Raw genomic sequence first — 17,757 nt, 5'->3', positions numbered from 1 at the left:
TCGGCACCGCGCTGGAATCTCACACAGCCCTCTGAAGAGATTCAGAGCAAGGAAGGGCCCCTGTTCTGGCCCACGGAGCGGGAGGGCTGAGGGAAGCCAACCCTCTCCCGAGCCCCAGCTCTCTGCCCTGGCTCACGGAGCCCAGGCCTGACTTGTACTCTGCTCTGAGGCACGGTGCCCTCAGCTCTGGCAGCCCAGCCAGCGGCCCCTTTGAGTTTGTCCCCGCAGGGTGCAAGCAGACATTGTTACAGAATGGGGCCGCTGCTGGTAGGTGTGAGTCATCCCCTGGTCGGATGCCACCCCACAGCCTTCCGGTCACCCCCACTGAGAACTGCTTCTCCTTCGAGGACTGTGGGGCGTGGGACCTGGCACCTGCACCACAGGTGGAACCTCACCCGTGCTCAGTTTGTTTCTGGGGTTCCTGTTCTCCTTGCGAGGAACCCAACCAGCTTCCTCCTACCCTGCTGCTGGCTCTCCCCAGGCTCTGCTCTCTGGCCTTGTCCTCAGGGAAGGAACTCCCTGCCTACGCGTTCACGGGTGCACACGTGTGCACGTGCAGAGCGCATGTGCTCCAGGGACACCCTAGCTTCGAGCTGAGCTTTCATTTGGTTCCTTTTTCCTCCTCGAGTTAAGTTGTGTGGGAGAGAGTTGCAGTCTGAGCGGTGAGGGCCGTGCTCTGAGGACCGAGGGGGTGAGTGGAGAGCAAGTGTTAGCTGCTCTGCTGCGTAGGCTCCGCCCCGGGGGGCTGGCCTGGCAGGTGTGCCTTGCTCTCTGTTCTGACGCTCTGTTTCCTTTGTTCAGCTGCCCCACCCCTGGCTGTGACGGCAGCGGCCACATCACCGGGAACTATGCCTCTCACCGCAGGTTTGTCCCTGCTCGGGTCCAGCCTGGCCTGGGTGCTGCGTGGTGGGTCTTCCCCTCTCCTCCTCTGCTCCCCCTCTGGCTCACCCCGATGTCCCATCTCTTCTCTTTCAGCCTCTCTGGTTGCCCTCTTGCTGACAAGAGCCTCAGAAACCTCATGGCTGCCCATTCTGCTGACCTCAAGTATGTCTGCCCTCCTGGCCACCCATCTCTTGGGCGGCTCCCTTGCTCTGCTCTCTCCTTCCGTGAGACTCCAGCCAAAGTCGGCCTTCTCCAGGGCTCCGGCCCCAGGGGAGCCCCTCCCGGCGGGATGGGGCAGAGAGAGAGGCCATGGAGGGGCCGACTTGCTTGCCTGGGGCTCCTGCTGCTGCTGCTGCTGCTGCCGCTGCCTGTGTCTCTTCGCTCTGCGTGCTGCTATCCGCCTGTCCCTTGCCGCAGGCTCCTGTGCTGCCCTCCGCCTGTCCCTTGCCGCAGGCTCCTGTGCTGCCCTCGGGTCTGCTAGCTGCTCTGAGGACCGAGGGCTGGAGGGCCTTGAGGGGAGCAGGACCCGCCTCTGGCTGCTGGTGGCCCAGCCCGTCTCTCCCTCTCCCGAGGACCCTGTACGGGGTTGTCTGGGCCTGCTTTTCTCACCGCCCTTGAGATCTGGGAGAAGCCCAGAGCTGGCCTTGGCTTCTAAGTCTTGCTGTGGCTCAGCGGGCTTTAGGCTGTGCAGCTCTTACTGAAGGAACTGGGTGCCGATGATGAAAGAGAAAACTCTTTGCCCTTCCTTCTCCTACTGCCCCTGCAGCTGCTTCTGTCTTGGCCCCTGGGGATCCTCCCACGCTCATCCCTTCTTTTTGCTGAGCACCCCCCCTCTCTGCTTCTCCTCCCTGCCCCTAACACACGGGCATCTGGCCTGCCTGATAGCCCCGCTCGAATGCGATGCAAGCACCCAGAGGTTTCCCAGGTATCAGTGTCCTCTTGGGGCTGGAGTTGGGGACCGTCACTGCCTTTGATTTTCATGCATTTGGTTGAGCTGCGACATTGCAGCCGCTGTGACCCTGAGCCCTGCAGTGCTGACCCTGGGCTCTCAGGCTGAGCAAAGGCTCAGGAAGGAGGCCCTACTCTTCTCCTCGAGGGTCACTCCCTCTTCCAGGGTGTTCATCCTCTCCATATTGAGGGGCCCTGAATCCAGGCTCATCCTGCTCTGGGACCAGACAGGAGCCAGGGCCCTAGAGACTGTAAGATGAGGAGCTGTTATTGCCAAAGGCGTCCAAGGGGCTTGAGCTGATTTAGAAACAGGGCAGAAGGCTGTAGATCTCTGGAAGGTCCCCATCCTGCCAGTCTCCTCTTTGTCACTCTGGGGAGGCCTATCTGGTCCCGGCAGCCATGGCGCGTCATTGCTCATTGTTACCCGTGGGGCTTTCTGCTCTGAGCAGGGTTCACCGCCAGAACTGTCCTTCTAAGTGTTGACAGCTTGAATGTAAACATTTTCTGAGGCTCAGCTCATCATGGCTGATTTGCATAGTTACTCATCCATTCACCAGGTCCAGCCCCAGAAGTCTATCAGTCCTGCAGGCTCAGGACCCTCTTCCCCCAGCTCCCCTCCTCCTTTCCTCCCTGCCTTCTCTTACCGTCTTTCCCACGTTCCCTTTTTCCTGTTTCCTTTTCCAATTCGACTTGCTTTTTAACTATGATTAGTTTTCGTGGTTTTCCAGTTCGAGGGTCTGAATGATTTTAGAGCTCTAGGTGTGAACACATGTGTGCGCGGTGGACCTTTCTCCCTGCAGAGCGGGTGCTCGGGGCTGCTGGAAGGACAACGTGGGCCTGGTCTGGGCCTGGAAACCTGGCCGTCTGGGAGGGTTGGCACTCTTCTGAGACTAAGAGGCTGTGGGGAACGTTAACCTGAACCTGTTTAGAAATAGCAACAGGAAGCCTTCCCCACGTGAAAACAAGTCCTGCATCAGTCTCAGCAAGGGTCAGCAAGGTCTGGGAAGGTGGCCGAGGTACCCGACTCCTCCCAAGCTCTTCTCTGGCCCCGGAGGTCTCCGTGTGGGAGTCCACTCTTTGCCCTCTCAGGCCACAGCGTGGGCTTTGGGCGGACGTGGCGGGGCTCCGCTGTGTTCCCGGCGTGCTGGTGCTTCTGCTCCCTCCTCCCTTCTCTTGTCCCGTGGGCATCTTGGAGAGGCTGCTCCTGACCAGCCTTGTGGCAGTGGTGCGTGATGGTGACCTGACCCCAGAGGGGCACAGACGTCTACGTCACTGCCTTGCAAGCAAGGCCTCCCTGTCAGTAACCGGGTGCAGCGACAGTCTCGGGTGATGTGTTTTCCGTGTTTTAATCCAGTCTCAGGGGCATTTACTCGTCTTTCTCGTGTGCCCAGTGTGGTCGGGGGCGGGGCACACAGCTGCCCCGGGCCCCTCAGCCCACTCTGTGTGCGGGGAGTTGGGGTGCAGCCACATACCCTGTAAGGTGTGTGACCAGGTGGGGGACAGCCCCCCCCCCCCCCCGCCACTGTGGGTCAGGGAGGGGGCTCAGAGGCCACACCTGGTGTGCGTCGCCAAGCTGTAGTGAGTCCCAGAGACGCAGGACTCTTCCTCTTACCCAGACGATGCACCCAGAAGCAAATGTTTGGGAGGGTTCCTGCCACTGACCCTGTGGGTCCTCAGGGGCGCAAGAGTGGCTGACACTGCCAGCGCCCAGCATGGGTTATCTGCTTCTCCAGGCAAATGAACCTCACCCTCTGCTGGATACAGCTGTGGGGAAAAGCCATTGAGCCAGGCCTCAGCAAGGAGAGCAGGTGCCCCACCTGTCTGCAGACGGCGTGCCTCAGTGGGACCCCCGGGGACGCCAGGCCCACGTGTGCTGGGGCCTGGCAGGGTCCACCCCCACGTGCATGCTCTCCCCTGCCAGCCTCACTCACAGGTGCCACTGGGGGTCGCACCACAGTATGGACCCGTACTTCTGGGCATCGAGGCCCCGGGCTGCTGCGGGGCCATGCTGCCCTGGCCACCACCCGTAGCACGGAGCCTGAGTCCTGCCACGTTTCCCTGAAGCCGAGAGGAAGCAGAGCCCAGGCAGCCACCTGAGCTGCTACAGACTCAGGAGAAGCACCGCCCTCAATCTCTGCACTTGGCCTTCCAGAGAGCAGGAGAAGGGCTCTAGCTTCGGCAGGCCAGGAGAGCGCTCAGCAGGGCACTCTGAGCTGAGAAGGGGGCAGCAGGGCATCAACGGGGCCTCGGCCTCAGCAGAGAGTCATGTGAGGCATACCCTGACATGCCTGAAGGACTTGGTGCCCACAGCCGGGGGCCGACCCCGGCAGCTTGCACCCTGGGACCTCGGATGATGCAGAGACACAGAGCATCCCAGCAGGAGTGGTGCACCCGCTCGGGATTTGTTTGAGAGGGTGAAGCCCACCTAGATGGAGGTGGTGTGTGATTTCTATAAAAATGCAAAAACCTCCTGGCCCTAGATGTGTGTGTGTTGGTATGTGACCACACGTGCCCGGAGCAGGAGCCATCATAACCTCAAGGGGTTTGAGTTACCCCTAAATCCGACAAAATGGTGATCTGACCGGTTGGCCTGCCAGCAGGCCAGGGAGGCATCTCATGTGTGGCTCATAGGGCAGGGACGAGGAGAGTGCCTCGAGAAAGTCCAAGGGACTGGAGAAGGAGCGGGTCAGATGGGCATTGAACTCCTCCGTGTTGCCATGCCAGCTTTGAGCGTCCTCTGATGCGGAACAGGCGGTGTTGGCCTGCTGAGGTCTGGGAGGCAGCCCAAAGCTGTGGGGGAGTCCTTTGGCTGTGCTGGCTTCCTCTGTCTCACTCCAAATGTCAGATGCTGCATTTGCCAGTGGAAGAGGGTGCCGACAAAGCCTTGGGCGCAGCACAGGGGCCTGAGTGCCTCAGAGAACTCTGCTGATTGAGAGGCAGAGACCTATGTCCTGTTCCAGCCGATGCAAGTCTCCAGAACCCTTTTGGGGCCACTTGTGTATTGAGAAAGAGCCTCGGCACCCATGGTTTTTTCTGTGTGCGAGGCTGAAACCAGAAACGGTAGATGAGTATTCTGTGAATAACAGGCTTTCCAGATGCAAGCCCCCAGATCCTTCCAAGTCCCACGGGGTCAGAGCTGCACCCTCACACGGACCCAGGTGCAGAGCGGAAGACCTGCTCCTGCTCCAGAAGGTTCTGGTGGACTCCCCTGCAGAGTCAGGCATGCCTCCCCACTCTGACATTCTGCCTCCACGGACATGCAGGGAAAAACAATTTGAGAAAACCCATACTTGTACATTAAAGTGGAATTTTTACTTTCTATGTGGTATGTTTGTCAAACATTTTGGATGCATACAGTTGGGCTTTTGTGTCTTGTGCCGCCCCCCCCCCCCCACCTCCTTACCCTTGGCCAGTGCCTGCCACCCCTGAAAAGCCTCTGGTTGTGCAAATTCTGCACTCACTGAGAATCACACCTCTAGGTGACCAGTGCTGTGGATGGTGGGTCATGGGTGCTCAGTAAATATCTATTCCTTTGCTCAGATGGTGGTAATCCTCCCCGAAAACAACCCTTCTTCCTCCTAACCACGTCAAGGAAGATGAACCCGTCTTAAGTGTTAGGTTTGCCTTCCTGAACACTGTTCAAAGGCCCATGTGTGTCCTGGAACCTTTTAGCCCAGCCTAGAACCCTGCAGAAAGCCGAAATGGGAGCCTATCATTCCTGCAGTGGAGATGTGCTCTCATCTTGGCCTTCCTGGAACCCTTGGGGAAATGGGGTGGCAAAGTTCTGAAGGCCGGACGTCTCGGCAGCAGGCTAGCCAGGACGCACACACTGTTTGTGAGACCAGTGCCAGGGAGGCGGGTGGGCCTGCATCGGGGCTGAGCACGGAGGGGGTCCTTTTGTGGCCAAGTGTCTTCACTGGCTCTGGTTCCAGCTCCGCTGTCCTCCACAGGTGCCCCACACCCGGCTGTGACGGCTCTGGCCACATAACGGGGAACTACGCATCACACCGGAGGTGAGGCTGCCGCGGCCTGGGGTGCCGGGCTGGATGGGGTGGGGTGGGTCTCCTCCTCAGACGCAGTTGCAGTGCCGATAAGACATTAATGTTGCGGCAACCACAGCCTGTTTCCTCGCCGTAATCTGAATTGCCGTGCCCACGGCCTGATCGTGTTGCTATTAGCAGCCAGAACGAGAGGGCTCATGGTGCCACTTCCTGACGTAGCCCTACTGTCCAGTAGAGTGCTCGATGACAGAAGTTTCCTTGGGATCCTCTGGGGCTGCTGATCACAGAGCTGGAGGGGTGGGGAGGGGCAGATGGGTGTGAGAAGCTGCTGTTCTGGAATGACCACGGCTTATGTTCCTCTTTCACAACTAGCTTGTCAGGCTGCCCTCGTGCCAAGAAAAGTGGAGCCAGGGTGACGCCCACAAAGGATGACAAGGAAGATCCTGAGCTGATGAAGTAAGTTGGGATCTTGCTGACGCCCTTGGTTGCTTTGCAGAATTGGGATTTTCCTGTGTGTTATGATCCTGAAAACCTGCTTCTAGACTCCTTTTTCAATTAATACAGCTGGTCAATGACAATGCCCATTTTTACAGAAGTCCTCCTACTGTGCGTGTGGACACCTACGAGGCTGTGAGCCACGTGTGTTGTATTGAGGGCACACACAGTGGCCTCCTGTGTGGGCTTCTCAGTTCTGGGGGTGTTTGATGGGGCCAGGAGAGGCAGAGGGCCCTGCTGCCCATGCACCGTGGTGGGGGGGGGGGGGCACCCGGGTGTAGGCTCAGGGCACGGGGCAGCCCCACAGGGCGCGTGTGGGTATTGCAACCTGCACAAATGTGGTCCGATGGGAAAGGTCAGGTGCAGGAGGAGGAGAGGAGGGTGAGGAAGATGACCAGTCTTCAAATCGTGTGTGTCTGCACACTCACGTGCCTTTGCAGGGAGCTGGTGTGGAAAGAGGGAGCCCAGGAGGGTTGCCCCGAACTGGAACCTCGACACTGCTGTGGGGGAGGAAAGGGGACATCCCGGGCCTTACGTGACTGAAGTCCCTGAAGCCCTCTCCAGACTGTCCCACTGGGGGTACCTAACGTGTCATCAGGGGGATTGTGTGTGAACTCTGAACCTGTGAGTGCCCCACTTGGTAGGGGCCTGTATCGTTGCAAGCTTATCTTTCCAGAAAGAAACTTGCCCCCAAGCCCCCCACTTGCAGGTATGGCTAACAGACTGACCCACCATTCGATTTGCCCAGGACTTTCAGAGCCAAAACTGGACGAAGCAGGCAGTGGGTCCCCTTGCCAGTTGAGGAGTAGAAGGGAATGGTTCTGGCTGTGTTGTGGCACAGGGCCTTGGAGCTGGCTTGGTCAGGGCGTAGCCAGGCAGGTCCACAGAAAGCGGGTCTGTCCTGATTGCGTGTTACCTTTGGGCCAAGAGCAGCTGGATGCTCGCCCCTACAGAGGGAAGCAACCTGGACAGGTTGCTCCTCCTTGGAGCTTCAGCTCGTAGCTCACCCCAGCTGCGCCCAAACATCTGCTTGGCCACAGGAGGAGAAGTCTGACTGACCAGCGTCACATCCTTCAAAGGGGCTGGCTCCACCAGCTGTTCGGTGGTAAAAGGCTGTGGCTGGTTTATTTAATTTAGTTTTTACAATGAAACTATAATGAATGCTAAATCAAAAACACAACATTTGTGGATATTGGTGTCCTGAATGCAGCCTACTAAATGCCAGGCGGGATAGAGAGTATTTATCTTTCTGAGAAGCCAGGAATTTGCCTGCGATCATATAAATGCAAGCTGCCATGGATTTAGCAAGGATCCTGCTGTAAGGATATGATAAGTGAATTGTGCTGCATTTGCAAATGATTAAAATCAAGCTCAGCATTTTTCAAATTAACTGGGAAAAATGGTTTTCCTCCTCCTAATGTGCTGTCAACTTTGCTTTTTAAAAAACAAGATTTTTTCAGCCAAGTGGAGAATATGACTTAGAAGCAGGTCAGCATTTCCAGGGTGGCTGAAGTTCCTAATGGCTTCATGGCAAGGCGGTGGGGGGGAGGGGCGCCTATTCAGCACCTCCGTTTTATAGGGCCTCCTCCCCAGCCATAAACTTTAACTGTATTTATAATTGGCTATCATCTTTAAACAAATGCAGACTGCAGCAGAAACTTTAACCGGGGCATCAGGTCCCGCTGCGTGACGGGATTTCGTGAGCGCGTGCTAGATGGGATTATGGAGGCTGCTGGAGGAAGAGTTCCCTTTATGACATCTTGTGTCTGCACCGTTTGAGATTAAGTCATGTCAGCACATTCTGCTAAATCCCTTTGCCAAAACGAAATAACTGGCCGTAAAAGTCTGTGGGTGTTCCAGTGTAGGGTTAGGAGCTCAACGCCTATGGCCTGTGGAGAGCCCTCCCCGCCCCTGCCGTGCCCCCTCCCCCACCCCACCCCTGCGCTATCCCCAGCCACACTGACATCTGACAAAAGAGATGTGCCTCTGACCCTGGGACCCTGGTGGCACAGAGCTCCTGTGCCCTACCACCGGCCTACCTGGCAAGTACAGAAGCTGCCTGACTTGGCACTCCACACACACCTTAATGTGAGGTCACCCGACAGCTCCGAAGATTTGGACACTGGTTGTGGAGGGACAGAGAAGTGGTGTTACCACCCGCGTGTCCGAAATACTCACTACGAATAAATTCCAGGGGGTCATTTGTGACGAGGAGGGTTAGAGTCTTGCAAACAAAGTTGGAAAAAGGAATTTAGATTCAACTGTGTGTTGTAACTGTGAAGGGCTGCCTCTCATTTGGCCTTTGCTCTTGTGATGGCAGGTGCTCACAGGCACTTTCAGAGCACCTGGCCCCGGTGTCCCTGGGACCCCGCAGCAGAGAGGTGTCCAGGTGCGAGGGGCAGACATAGAAGAATGGAACGTCCCCGGGGTCCTTCCAAGGCCCTTGGCAGTGTCTCCACTCTGGACTGATGGCTGAGATGACCTTGGACCGGATCAGTGGCCATTCCACATGTCTGAGGCCCACGTGGCTGGGATGAGGAAGAGAGGGATGGGCACCAGGAGAGGAGACAAGTGGGGCTGGATCCAGGCAAAGGAGGCTGGGAAAATGTCTGCAGTGGCCACCTCGGAAGTGACGCCCGAGTATGGGGACAACTTCTGGGCAACGAGGCCCCGTCCCCTCACCTGCTGGAGCAGGAGCCCCGGAACGACCCTTGCCCTCCTGAAGGCTTTGTGCCTCTGACTTCCCCGCCCCAAGGAACCCCACCTCTGTAAACTGGGGCCACGTGTCCCCTTTCCGGGCCCTGTGTGTTTGCCAGGTCTGTGGCTTATAAAAAGTGGGTAACAAATGGGAAATTACAGGAGTCTCACTTGTCGCAGGGGAGAAAACAGAACTTATAGGCGGAGGATGTTGTCCCCAGTCAGTTGTTGGTTCCTAGGTGGTCCTGAGCTCAGATACCATGATTCTGAAATGTCGGTGCTCAGAAGGCATCGCAGGGAGCTCCTGGCCCAGGTCCCGCCTGGATCCCATGAGAGTGGATGCCCAGAGCCCCCTGCTCCAGCCAGTGTTCTGTGGTGCACTCATTCCAATGGCAGCATGAGGGGGATTTGCTCTGAACCTTTTCTCAAGTTACTTCAACCATTCCTGGGGCATTTGCTATTTCCCAAGAGGATTCTCTCCCTGTTCTGCAACAGCTTGGCAGGAGTCATTATGGAATGTCTGAACTGAGTCTTTCTTGAATGAGCACTGTGGCCTGTGTTCTTCCTTCCAGAACACACATTTCGGATGTGGGGACATCCATGGACATCATGGCATGACAGTCTCATTGTGGGATGCTGTGGGGTGATGGAGCCCCTGCTGTCCCCGCGCTGCCTGGTTCAGGGCACTCTTGGGACTTCTGTGACCGCCCAGGCCCCCAGGCTCTGTGCTTGGTGCAATCTCCCAGGGAGTGGCCTCTGGATGGTTTCATCTGACACCTTCACTTCACTACACATGGCTGGGGTGATATAGAAGTGATGTGGCAGCAAGAGGTCTAGGTGTGGACCCAGAGGCCCCTGAGAGACATCCCAGGGCACAGGGGCATCATGGCTCCTTCCAGAGAAGGTAGCTGCTTCCAGAGAAGGGAGCTTCTCCTTCCAGAGAAGGGAGCTGCTGACCTTCCAACTATGCAGGAGGCGTGAGGGTGAGGCTGGAGAGGGAACGTGATCCCCGTTGCCTTCACATCTGGTTGGGAAGGCCCAGGTTCTGACTTGTGGCTTCAGGAATCACTCCAAACGTGGTAGTTCATCCAGGAGCCCCCAGCAGTCTCAGTGTCTGGCATGGGAGAGTCTCTGGGCTTCACCTCCCCCATCTAGTGCTCAGTGCTCACCTCTGACCTCTTTGTGCCAGGTGCCCTGTGCCAGGCTGTGTGGGGCTCGGTCACATCAGCGGCAAATATGCTTCACACAGAAGTGCATCTGGCTGCCCGCTGGCCGCTCGGAGGCAGAAAGAGGGTTCTCTTAATGGCTCACCGTTCTCCTGGAAGTCACTGAAGAACGAAGGGCCCACCTGCCCCACTCCAGGCTGTGATGGCTCCGGTCATGCCAACGGTAGCTTCCTCACCCACCGGAGGTAACTGCCCTGCACGGCTCGCATTTCATAGGGATCCTGGCCTTGGGCATGTGGGCAAGGTTCTTCAGGAAGGACCAGACTCAGGAAGGGCTCAGTGGTGGCCTCTAGTTTCTCCAGGGAAAAAGCAAGGCCCGGATTGGTAGCCGACTGGAGGAAGCCGTAGAAAATCTGTTAGTATCAGATCATGGTGTTTGTGACATGTGGCACTCCATGTGGCTGCTCCACGTGGAGCGCGTGGAGTCCCTCCAGCAAGAGTGAGTGGAGCCCTGAGTCTCGTGTGTGCATTCTCGACACAGGCTGCCGGCTTCTCATGAAATGCTGGCCCCTCCTGCTGGGGTCTCTTCTTTGAACTTTGGGCCCACGTCTGCCTGCTGTGGAAGGGACATGGCGACAAGACCCCTCCTTGCCTGGGCTCTCATTTGCCCCCAACACCTGTCCCAGGCCTGGGGACGGCTTGCCTCCCCCATTCTATTCCTCTGTGTGCCAGGCAGCTGAGGTATTGGCCAAGGTGCAGGGGTCACTACACTGTTCATCAGAAACCTTCTCTTTCTTTTGTTCCGTCCCTGTCTCTCCACCTAAAGATTAATGAACTCATTCGTTCCACAAGCTTTGACTTAGAGTCCACCAAATACCAGGCTCAGGAGAGCAGAGAACAGGAGTTGATTTGGGCCAAGTGAGGGACAGACTATAACCAAACAAATGAGTAAGATATTGCAGTGTGGCCAAGAGGATAGATGCTGTGGGGGAGGATAGTGGCAGGGAGGAGGGAGGGAGGCCTCTCTGAGAAGGGGGTGATGAGCTTGGCCCAGGCAATCTGGGGATGAGCCTTTAGGGCCTAAGCTGGGAAAGGCCTGGGCTACTGACTAAGGGGTGTGGAAGCTTGGCGGCTGGAGCCGGGGAGCAGGTGGCAAGAGGAGACGAATGAGAAAGTTCCAACCAGGGTCCTACCAGGCTGCCAGCCAATGAGGACTTGGCTTTCATTGTGATGTGTCGTCACAGACTGGCCCTTGGTATGTGACCTTGGACTGGTTTTTGGTGTGACCTTTGCTTCCAGCTTATCTGGCTGTCCCAGAGCAACCTTTGCTGGAAAGAAGGGAAAAGTCTCAGGGGATGAGGTTCTCAGCACGAAGTTCAAGACGAGTGATGGTAAGGTGTCCCTCCTGCAGTTCCTCCGAGCGATGTCTGTGACATGGGTGAGTGAGCAGGTACTGGCGGGAGGGGGTAGGGAGACAAGGCCCCTCCTAGAGTGAGTCACGGTGGAGACAGACCGCTTACTTGAGTTGATGGGCCTCCCAACCTAGCTCTGGACCCCTGGTCGCCTCAAGTCTGGGATCCTGGCCCTCAAGTGGCCATGCTTGCTCTAACCTGGGTATTGACAAGTGGTGGCATCAGAGAACCCTGATGGCGGCATCAGAAGCCACGCTCTCAGGGTTTGTGGATTCGTGAACTCAGTTAGTGTCAACGAAGAGGGAAGCTGAGGAAATTCAGCACCACCTGGAAAACTTCCGTCTTTATCTTGGCAATTAACACTGGCCAAAGATTTATACTCTCCTATCCATGCCCCAGGGTCAGGGGGAAAAACGTAGACACACGGCTGCTAGTCTCCAAGATCGACTTTTCCAGCACAAAAGTGGGATACGAGCTGCCCACCGAGCCAGGCAGGTTGCCTCTGCTTGGACGGGCTCCCTAGTCCCCCCTAGAAAACAGGCCTCCACTGCACTCCCACCTGCTGGCCTGGGCACAAAGCTGAGGGCCACAACCAAGGTTTCTCTCTGGGGCAGTTCTGGAGAACGATGAAGAGATCAAGCAGCTGAACCAGGAGATTCGCGACCTGAACGAGTCCAACTCGGAGATGGAGGCTGCCATGGTACAGCTGCAGTCCCAGGTGGGTGGTGCTGCCCACCTGCACGTACGCCCTCTCCCTCCCCACCGGAGAGGTCCTGGTCCTCAGCCTGCGCTTCAGTGAGGCAGGAAAACTGAGCCCCTTATCAAACTTGCTGCCAAGCTGAGCTGATGGGCGTAGCGCTCAGCGAGACTCAGAACATGCCACACCCGCCCGCACTGGCTGTTCTTCCAGCGGTAAGGGGTCTTCAGGTGGCCCTGCTGGGGGTCCCATCAGGGTTACTGGTGCCATCAGAGTTGGCTGCTGGCCCTGTAGGAGTAGCACCACCAGGTGGGTTCTGGGGGTCTGGCTGGAGCCTGCCTCTACTACAGTCCTGCCATACGCCAGCCGAGTGACCTGGAAAACCTGTTGACAATCTGCATCTTGACGTCCCTGCTGGTGGAGTGAAGAGAAAAATAGGAGTCAACTCTGTGAGGCTGTCGTGAGGTAAAGACATTTGTATGAGGAGGAGCCTGACCCAGAAAGAGCCACTGTTGCCATGTGATAGAGTTACACATTTCTTTAAGGGTATTTGTCATCTCTCGGATTTCCCCAAAATGAACATTTGTCATCAGGAAAAAATGCAGCGAAAGCCTTATTCCGAAAAGAAGACAGTGCCCTGTCCTTAGCTGTTGAGTAGGGGGCTGGAGCAGGACCTGGAGCACAGAAGGAGTGGCCACACATAGCTGTGTCCCCTATGGCTTGAGGCGCAGAGGGACCAGGAGGTCCTGGGCCCTGCAGGATCTGAGGGCAGGAAGGGCAGATGGGAAGGTGGTGAGGCTCCTTCCCAGAGGCTGCAGTGTGACACATTGGAGCTCTACACGTCTCGTTCCTCTGTTCCTTCCTCCACTGGAAAACAGGCTTTCACGCTGACCTCCTGTGTAAACAGAGCATCAGCCCATGGAGATGAGGAAGGATTTTCATTCTGCAGCGCTTTCCCCAGGTTCCCGGGCAGTAGAAGCAGAGGAGTGTGGGGCGTCTCTGGGTGCCGAGACATATCACTGTGTGACTGCCACCCTCTGTCCCTCACTGCTCCCTCCCTTCTCAGAGTGTACCCTTGGGGCGGCACCTCTGATTTCTCCCTTTTTGCTGATTTCCACCTTTTTATTTATCCGCATCCGTTTGGAAGGACCGAGAGCCCCCTTTCCTCTAGAGGGAGTTTTGAGTCATGTGCTCTGCCGAAGGCTCAGGCAGAGAGAAGGCAGGCCCCTAACTCCTACTCCCAAGTGTTTTAAGCCAAAGATTTGTCACCAGGTGACGAAGCATGGTGTTTCCCAGCCACGTGGTTGGAGGAAAGCACTCTACCTGATCCATAGCTTTCTAAAAAGCAGCTTCCCTGTCTCTATCTGGGGACAGCTTCATGTGTCACACATGTCATGTGAACTTGCCTCTGCCCTGAGGCCTCCTTAAGACGAGGTCAGGTTGGGGGCTGCCCTCCCAAGCAAGTCTTCTCCAGATCAGGCCCCAGGGAAGGTTTCCCACCTTCCCCATGCTGGCTGTGAATGTCTGCATAGGGTTATGCGGACCCTGAGACTCACCTGATCGCTTGAGCTGCTCGGGGTAGGCCGGACTGCCCATGACCCGTAGCCCTGCTGTCACTGTCACTCTCAGGGTGTGCTGGAGGAGTCATTGACTGGCTCCGCTCAGCTAGGAGTGGCTGTCTTCCACAGCTTTATTAAGGCACTTTGTTGGCCTTTCTGGTGGGGAGAAAACCCAAAGGCAGCCAGACACCCCACAGAGTGCATGCAGTATTCCCGTTCCAGACAAGGAGGAAGAAACACGGTGAAGTCAACTGCACGGCTCGTGGTGGGCTGGGATTTGAGCCCAGGGTGCTCAGAGTCCGCGTTCCTCTCTGCCCCCGTAGGACAGATGTGGCATAGAAACCCACGGTCCCACACCACTCCTGGCTGAGTCACTGTGTCCCCTCCTCCATCCAGGGACCAGAGTCCCTACGTCTTTGCCTTCTCCCAGAAAGATAGCAGATGTGGCACAGTTAGCATGCTGGGTGTGTCCCAGGAGGACATGATACGGTCCATGGGGCCCCCATGACAGGAGGCATTTCCCACCTTGGTCTGGTGCAGATCTCCTCCATGGAGAAGAGCCTGAAGAATATCGAAGAGGAGAACAAGCTCATTGAGGAGCAGAATGAAGCCCTGTTTCTGGAGCTGTCGGGCCTGAGCCAGGCCCTCATCCAAAGTCTCGCCAACATCCGCCTTCCGCACATGGTAAGCAGTATGTGGCCCTGCAGGCACACCAGTGAGCTTGTGGCTGACTGTCCCCCCGCCCCCCGCCAGGACTACTGGGGAGGGCAAGGAGGGCGGGGCACACCTCTACCTCTGGGGTCCTGCCAGAAGGGCAGGTGCTCTGCCCGACAGGCTCCTGGCCACGGTGGTTCCAGCTGTCCTGAAGAGCTTATGAACCCACAGCAGGATGCTCATGGTTGTTTCAGCCCAAGGGTGCCAGTGGTGGCCCTAGTAGGTGTGAGGAGATGGGTTTGATGTCCTGCCACAGACTCCTGTGGCTTCTGAAAATCACGGGACACACCGTGTGGGTGGAGCTTGCTAACCTGGTTCTGTTCTCCAGGAGCCAATATGTGAGCAGAATTTCGATGCCTACGTGAGCACCCTCACTGACATGTACTCCAACCAGGAGTGCTACCAGAACCCCGAGAACAAGGACCTCCTGGAGAGCATCAAACGGGCTGTGAGGGGCATCCAGGTCTAGACCCCATCACTCCAGAGCCACCCCGCCAATCGGGACATCCGGGGCAGCCCAACTTGGCTCCCGCGCTTACCTCCCTTGCCCTGCCCCCGCAGTGGGGAGTCCCAACTCACAGTGGCTTCCAGTTGGCAGCCCAGGGAGGCCTCAGTTGGGCTCATCCACAGGGATCCCAGGGGTGCCTGGAAATCAGTGTCTTTCTCGTTGCACTTGCCAGGCTGGAGGCCTTGACCTCCCCACACGAATGCAGGGCAGGGCATGAAGTATTACAAAGTGATTTATTTTTGTTTTTTGAAAGAAATCTGAAGAGCAGCTCAAAGTCTCCAGTGAAAGCTCATGGACAAGGTTCTCAGGGAAGTTTTGGAGTTTGCAACCACAGTATTCCTTTGTCTGTCGAGGCCGGGAGGGTAGCCGTGGGCACGGGGCGGGTGGTGCGTGTGACAGTGTCAGCCTGGAGCATGTGCCCCTGGGCACACGTCTGCTCAGCGAGGTCAATGTGGCAAGTGTGTTTTCTGTTTTCATTTAACTCAGTTTTGTCTTAAGGATGGACTAAAGCACTGTTCCGGAGGGTGAGAAACGGACCTGCAGCCCACGGCCAACTTGAGGACTCTAACCGGGGCACCCCTGGAAGTTCCACATTAAAGCACCTCACTTCCAGGGGCAGCTGGCACCCCAAGCCCGCACAGACACGTGCAGGCTTCGGGTCACGCTCCCCCTCGGGGCTGCCGCCTTCAGACCCAGGTCCGGGTCAGGGCCAGGGTCTCCGGCTGTCTGTGCGTCCACTCATGCCTGTGACCCGTCACTGCCGCTTTACCTGGGTCGTGGCCGAGCTTGACTGGCCCACTGGTGGAGGTGGCATCAGCAAGGTCAGGGGATAAATCCCTAATTAGGAGACCACCAAGGTTTCACTTCTTTTTAGATCCATTCAAGACGCGAAAAAGAATTTTAATATAATGTGTTAAACACAATGTTCCTAACGTGTAAATAGAGTCCAAATCGGTTGTGACTGCAATTCCAAGTTAGTATTTAAAAGTAGAGAAATTGCACTTCCTGGAAGAAAAAAAAAGTAGTTAGTTTAATTATTCTGTACATTATTTAATTTTGTCAAGATGTAAGTATTTATATTCACAACCTCTTGTGTTAACATTTGCTATTTATTTAACATTTTTATTTATTAATTTTGTACTGTTTCAACTAGACCCCACACCAGGACACCATGAGAGGGAAACAGATGAAATCAAAGCAAAATTGACTATTTGACAAGAGATAGGCCACAAAAAAATCTTGCTGTAACTTCTATATATGGAAGTCTTCTTATAATTTTGATGCAACCGAGTTATTTTTTATATATTTTGTTATTTATTCTTTTAATAATGGAATTTTTTAAAGAGTATTTTGTAACTGAGGAATTTTGATAATTTGGGGATGTTTTCCCCCTGGTCCAATGGAAAGAAAGGCTTTTTGGTTTTCTTCATGCCTTCGGTTCCTTTTGTTTCAGGCACGGACAACAGCAAGTGGAATTCTGTACTCATTATTTAGTTAAGTGTAGCGCAGATGTGTGCGCTCTGGCGTGTTTCTTGCGTTGCGTCTGTGTGCTGGTTCTTGATGGCTGAGTCGTGCTGCTGTGAAGGAGTGCTGGCCACAGGCAGCACCGAGCGGTCCCCGCCCACAGGCTCCCTGCTCCTCCGACAGCTCCGAAACTGTGACCCCCTCCTCAGGAAATGCGTGGAACCCACAGCACAGCACTTCTCGGTGTGTTTGCAGGGTGATTTCCTAATAAAAGTCCACTCTGACTGTGTGGGAGCGGTCTGTACTGTGCCGGCGGTCTGCGTCCCTGAGAGCCCTAATGAGTCGCCTTCCCGGGGAGCGGCTGGGTGGCCTCTTCCACCTGTGGTCTCTTCTTGGGACCCTAATGTGGAACCAACATCCTTCCCCTGAGGGGCGGTTCTAGGAGGTCTGAGTCACTGGGCTCTGCCTCTTCCCACATGACTGGGTGTGTGCAGAGCAGAACTTTCTCTTGGGCTTGGACAGAAGTCTTCCTGTTGGGCTTGTCAGACAGGGTGGGGTGGCAGGGGTGGCGGGGCTGGGAGGTGGAATAGGGGTTGCCACAGACCACCTCTCCTGGCCACGAGGAGGAAGCCAGCTGCAGCAGGAGAGAGTCTGGACATTCTGGAGGGAGGTAGAGTCGAGAAATGGAAAGAGAAAGGTGGAGGTGGAAGGGAGGGGATGAGAGAACTCTCCAATCTTTTCAGAGCTCCTGGTCCAGCCGTACCTGAAGGTTGCCCATCCTCGCATTTCCCAGTTATGCAGGGAACGAACTCTTCTCCTTCTCTTTCCTCCTTCTCCTTCCTCCCCTCCTTCCTCCTCCTCTTTCTCCTTCTCTGCTCTTTTCCTTCTTCTCCCTCCTCCTCCTCTTCCTCCTTCTTCTTTGCTTCAGCTCTTGCGCTTGGCTTTTTGGCCTTGCGGTGGCGCCTCACCATTTTCACACTTTGATGTCGGGTGGAGCTCTAGCTCTCACAGGGTGAGACTTAGGTTTGGAGTTTCAGCCTGAACTGTCCACACATTTTGACCTCCTTGGGAATCTGGCCTTGAAGGCCAACCTGGAGCTCCCACCTGACATGATGAAGGAAAATTCTTAGAAATTCTGAGCCTCATTTCCAACCACTGTCTGAATCAGACAGGGTCCAGGACGCCTGGGGGCATTTGGTGTGTTTGGAGGGCAG

At 56.1% G+C, this 17,757-nt stretch overlaps 1 protein-coding gene across 7 annotated transcripts in view; it reads left to right on the top strand.

Moving 5' to 3' along the window:
• The window catches only part of MYT1 (myelin transcription factor 1), a 70,458-nt gene extending 53,626 nt beyond the window's left edge, over positions 1-16,832 (top strand). For 6 of the 7 annotated variants that reach the window (XM_045443835.1, XM_045443834.1, XM_045443836.1 and 3 more), the window contains 9 exons: positions 802-864; positions 976-1,044; positions 5,781-5,843; positions 6,204-6,287; positions 10,213-10,434; positions 11,489-11,580; positions 12,216-12,319; positions 14,398-14,541; positions 14,900-16,832. In XM_045443835.1, coding sequence (XP_045299791.1) covers positions 802-864; positions 976-1,044; positions 5,781-5,843; positions 6,204-6,287; positions 10,213-10,434; positions 11,489-11,580; positions 12,216-12,319; positions 14,398-14,541; positions 14,900-15,040 — 982 coding nt within the window. In that variant the 3' untranslated portion in view covers positions 15,041-16,832. The remainder of the gene's footprint in view (positions 1-801; positions 865-975; positions 1,045-5,780; positions 5,844-6,203; positions 6,288-10,212; positions 10,435-11,488; positions 11,581-12,215; positions 12,320-14,397; positions 14,542-14,899) is intronic. The other variant, XM_045443840.1, reaches the window with a different exon arrangement.
• The last annotated feature ends 925 nt before the right edge of the window (positions 16,833-17,757 follow it).

The sequence above is a fragment of the Leopardus geoffroyi genome, chromosome A3 (genome assembly GCF_018350155.1).
Source record: "Leopardus geoffroyi isolate Oge1 chromosome A3, O.geoffroyi_Oge1_pat1.0, whole genome shotgun sequence".
In the NCBI taxonomy this organism is placed as follows: Eukaryota; Metazoa; Chordata; class Mammalia; order Carnivora; family Felidae; genus Leopardus; species Leopardus geoffroyi.
The sequence above is the reverse complement of the archived record's forward strand: the minus strand, read 5'-3'. Positions and strand labels throughout refer to the sequence as shown.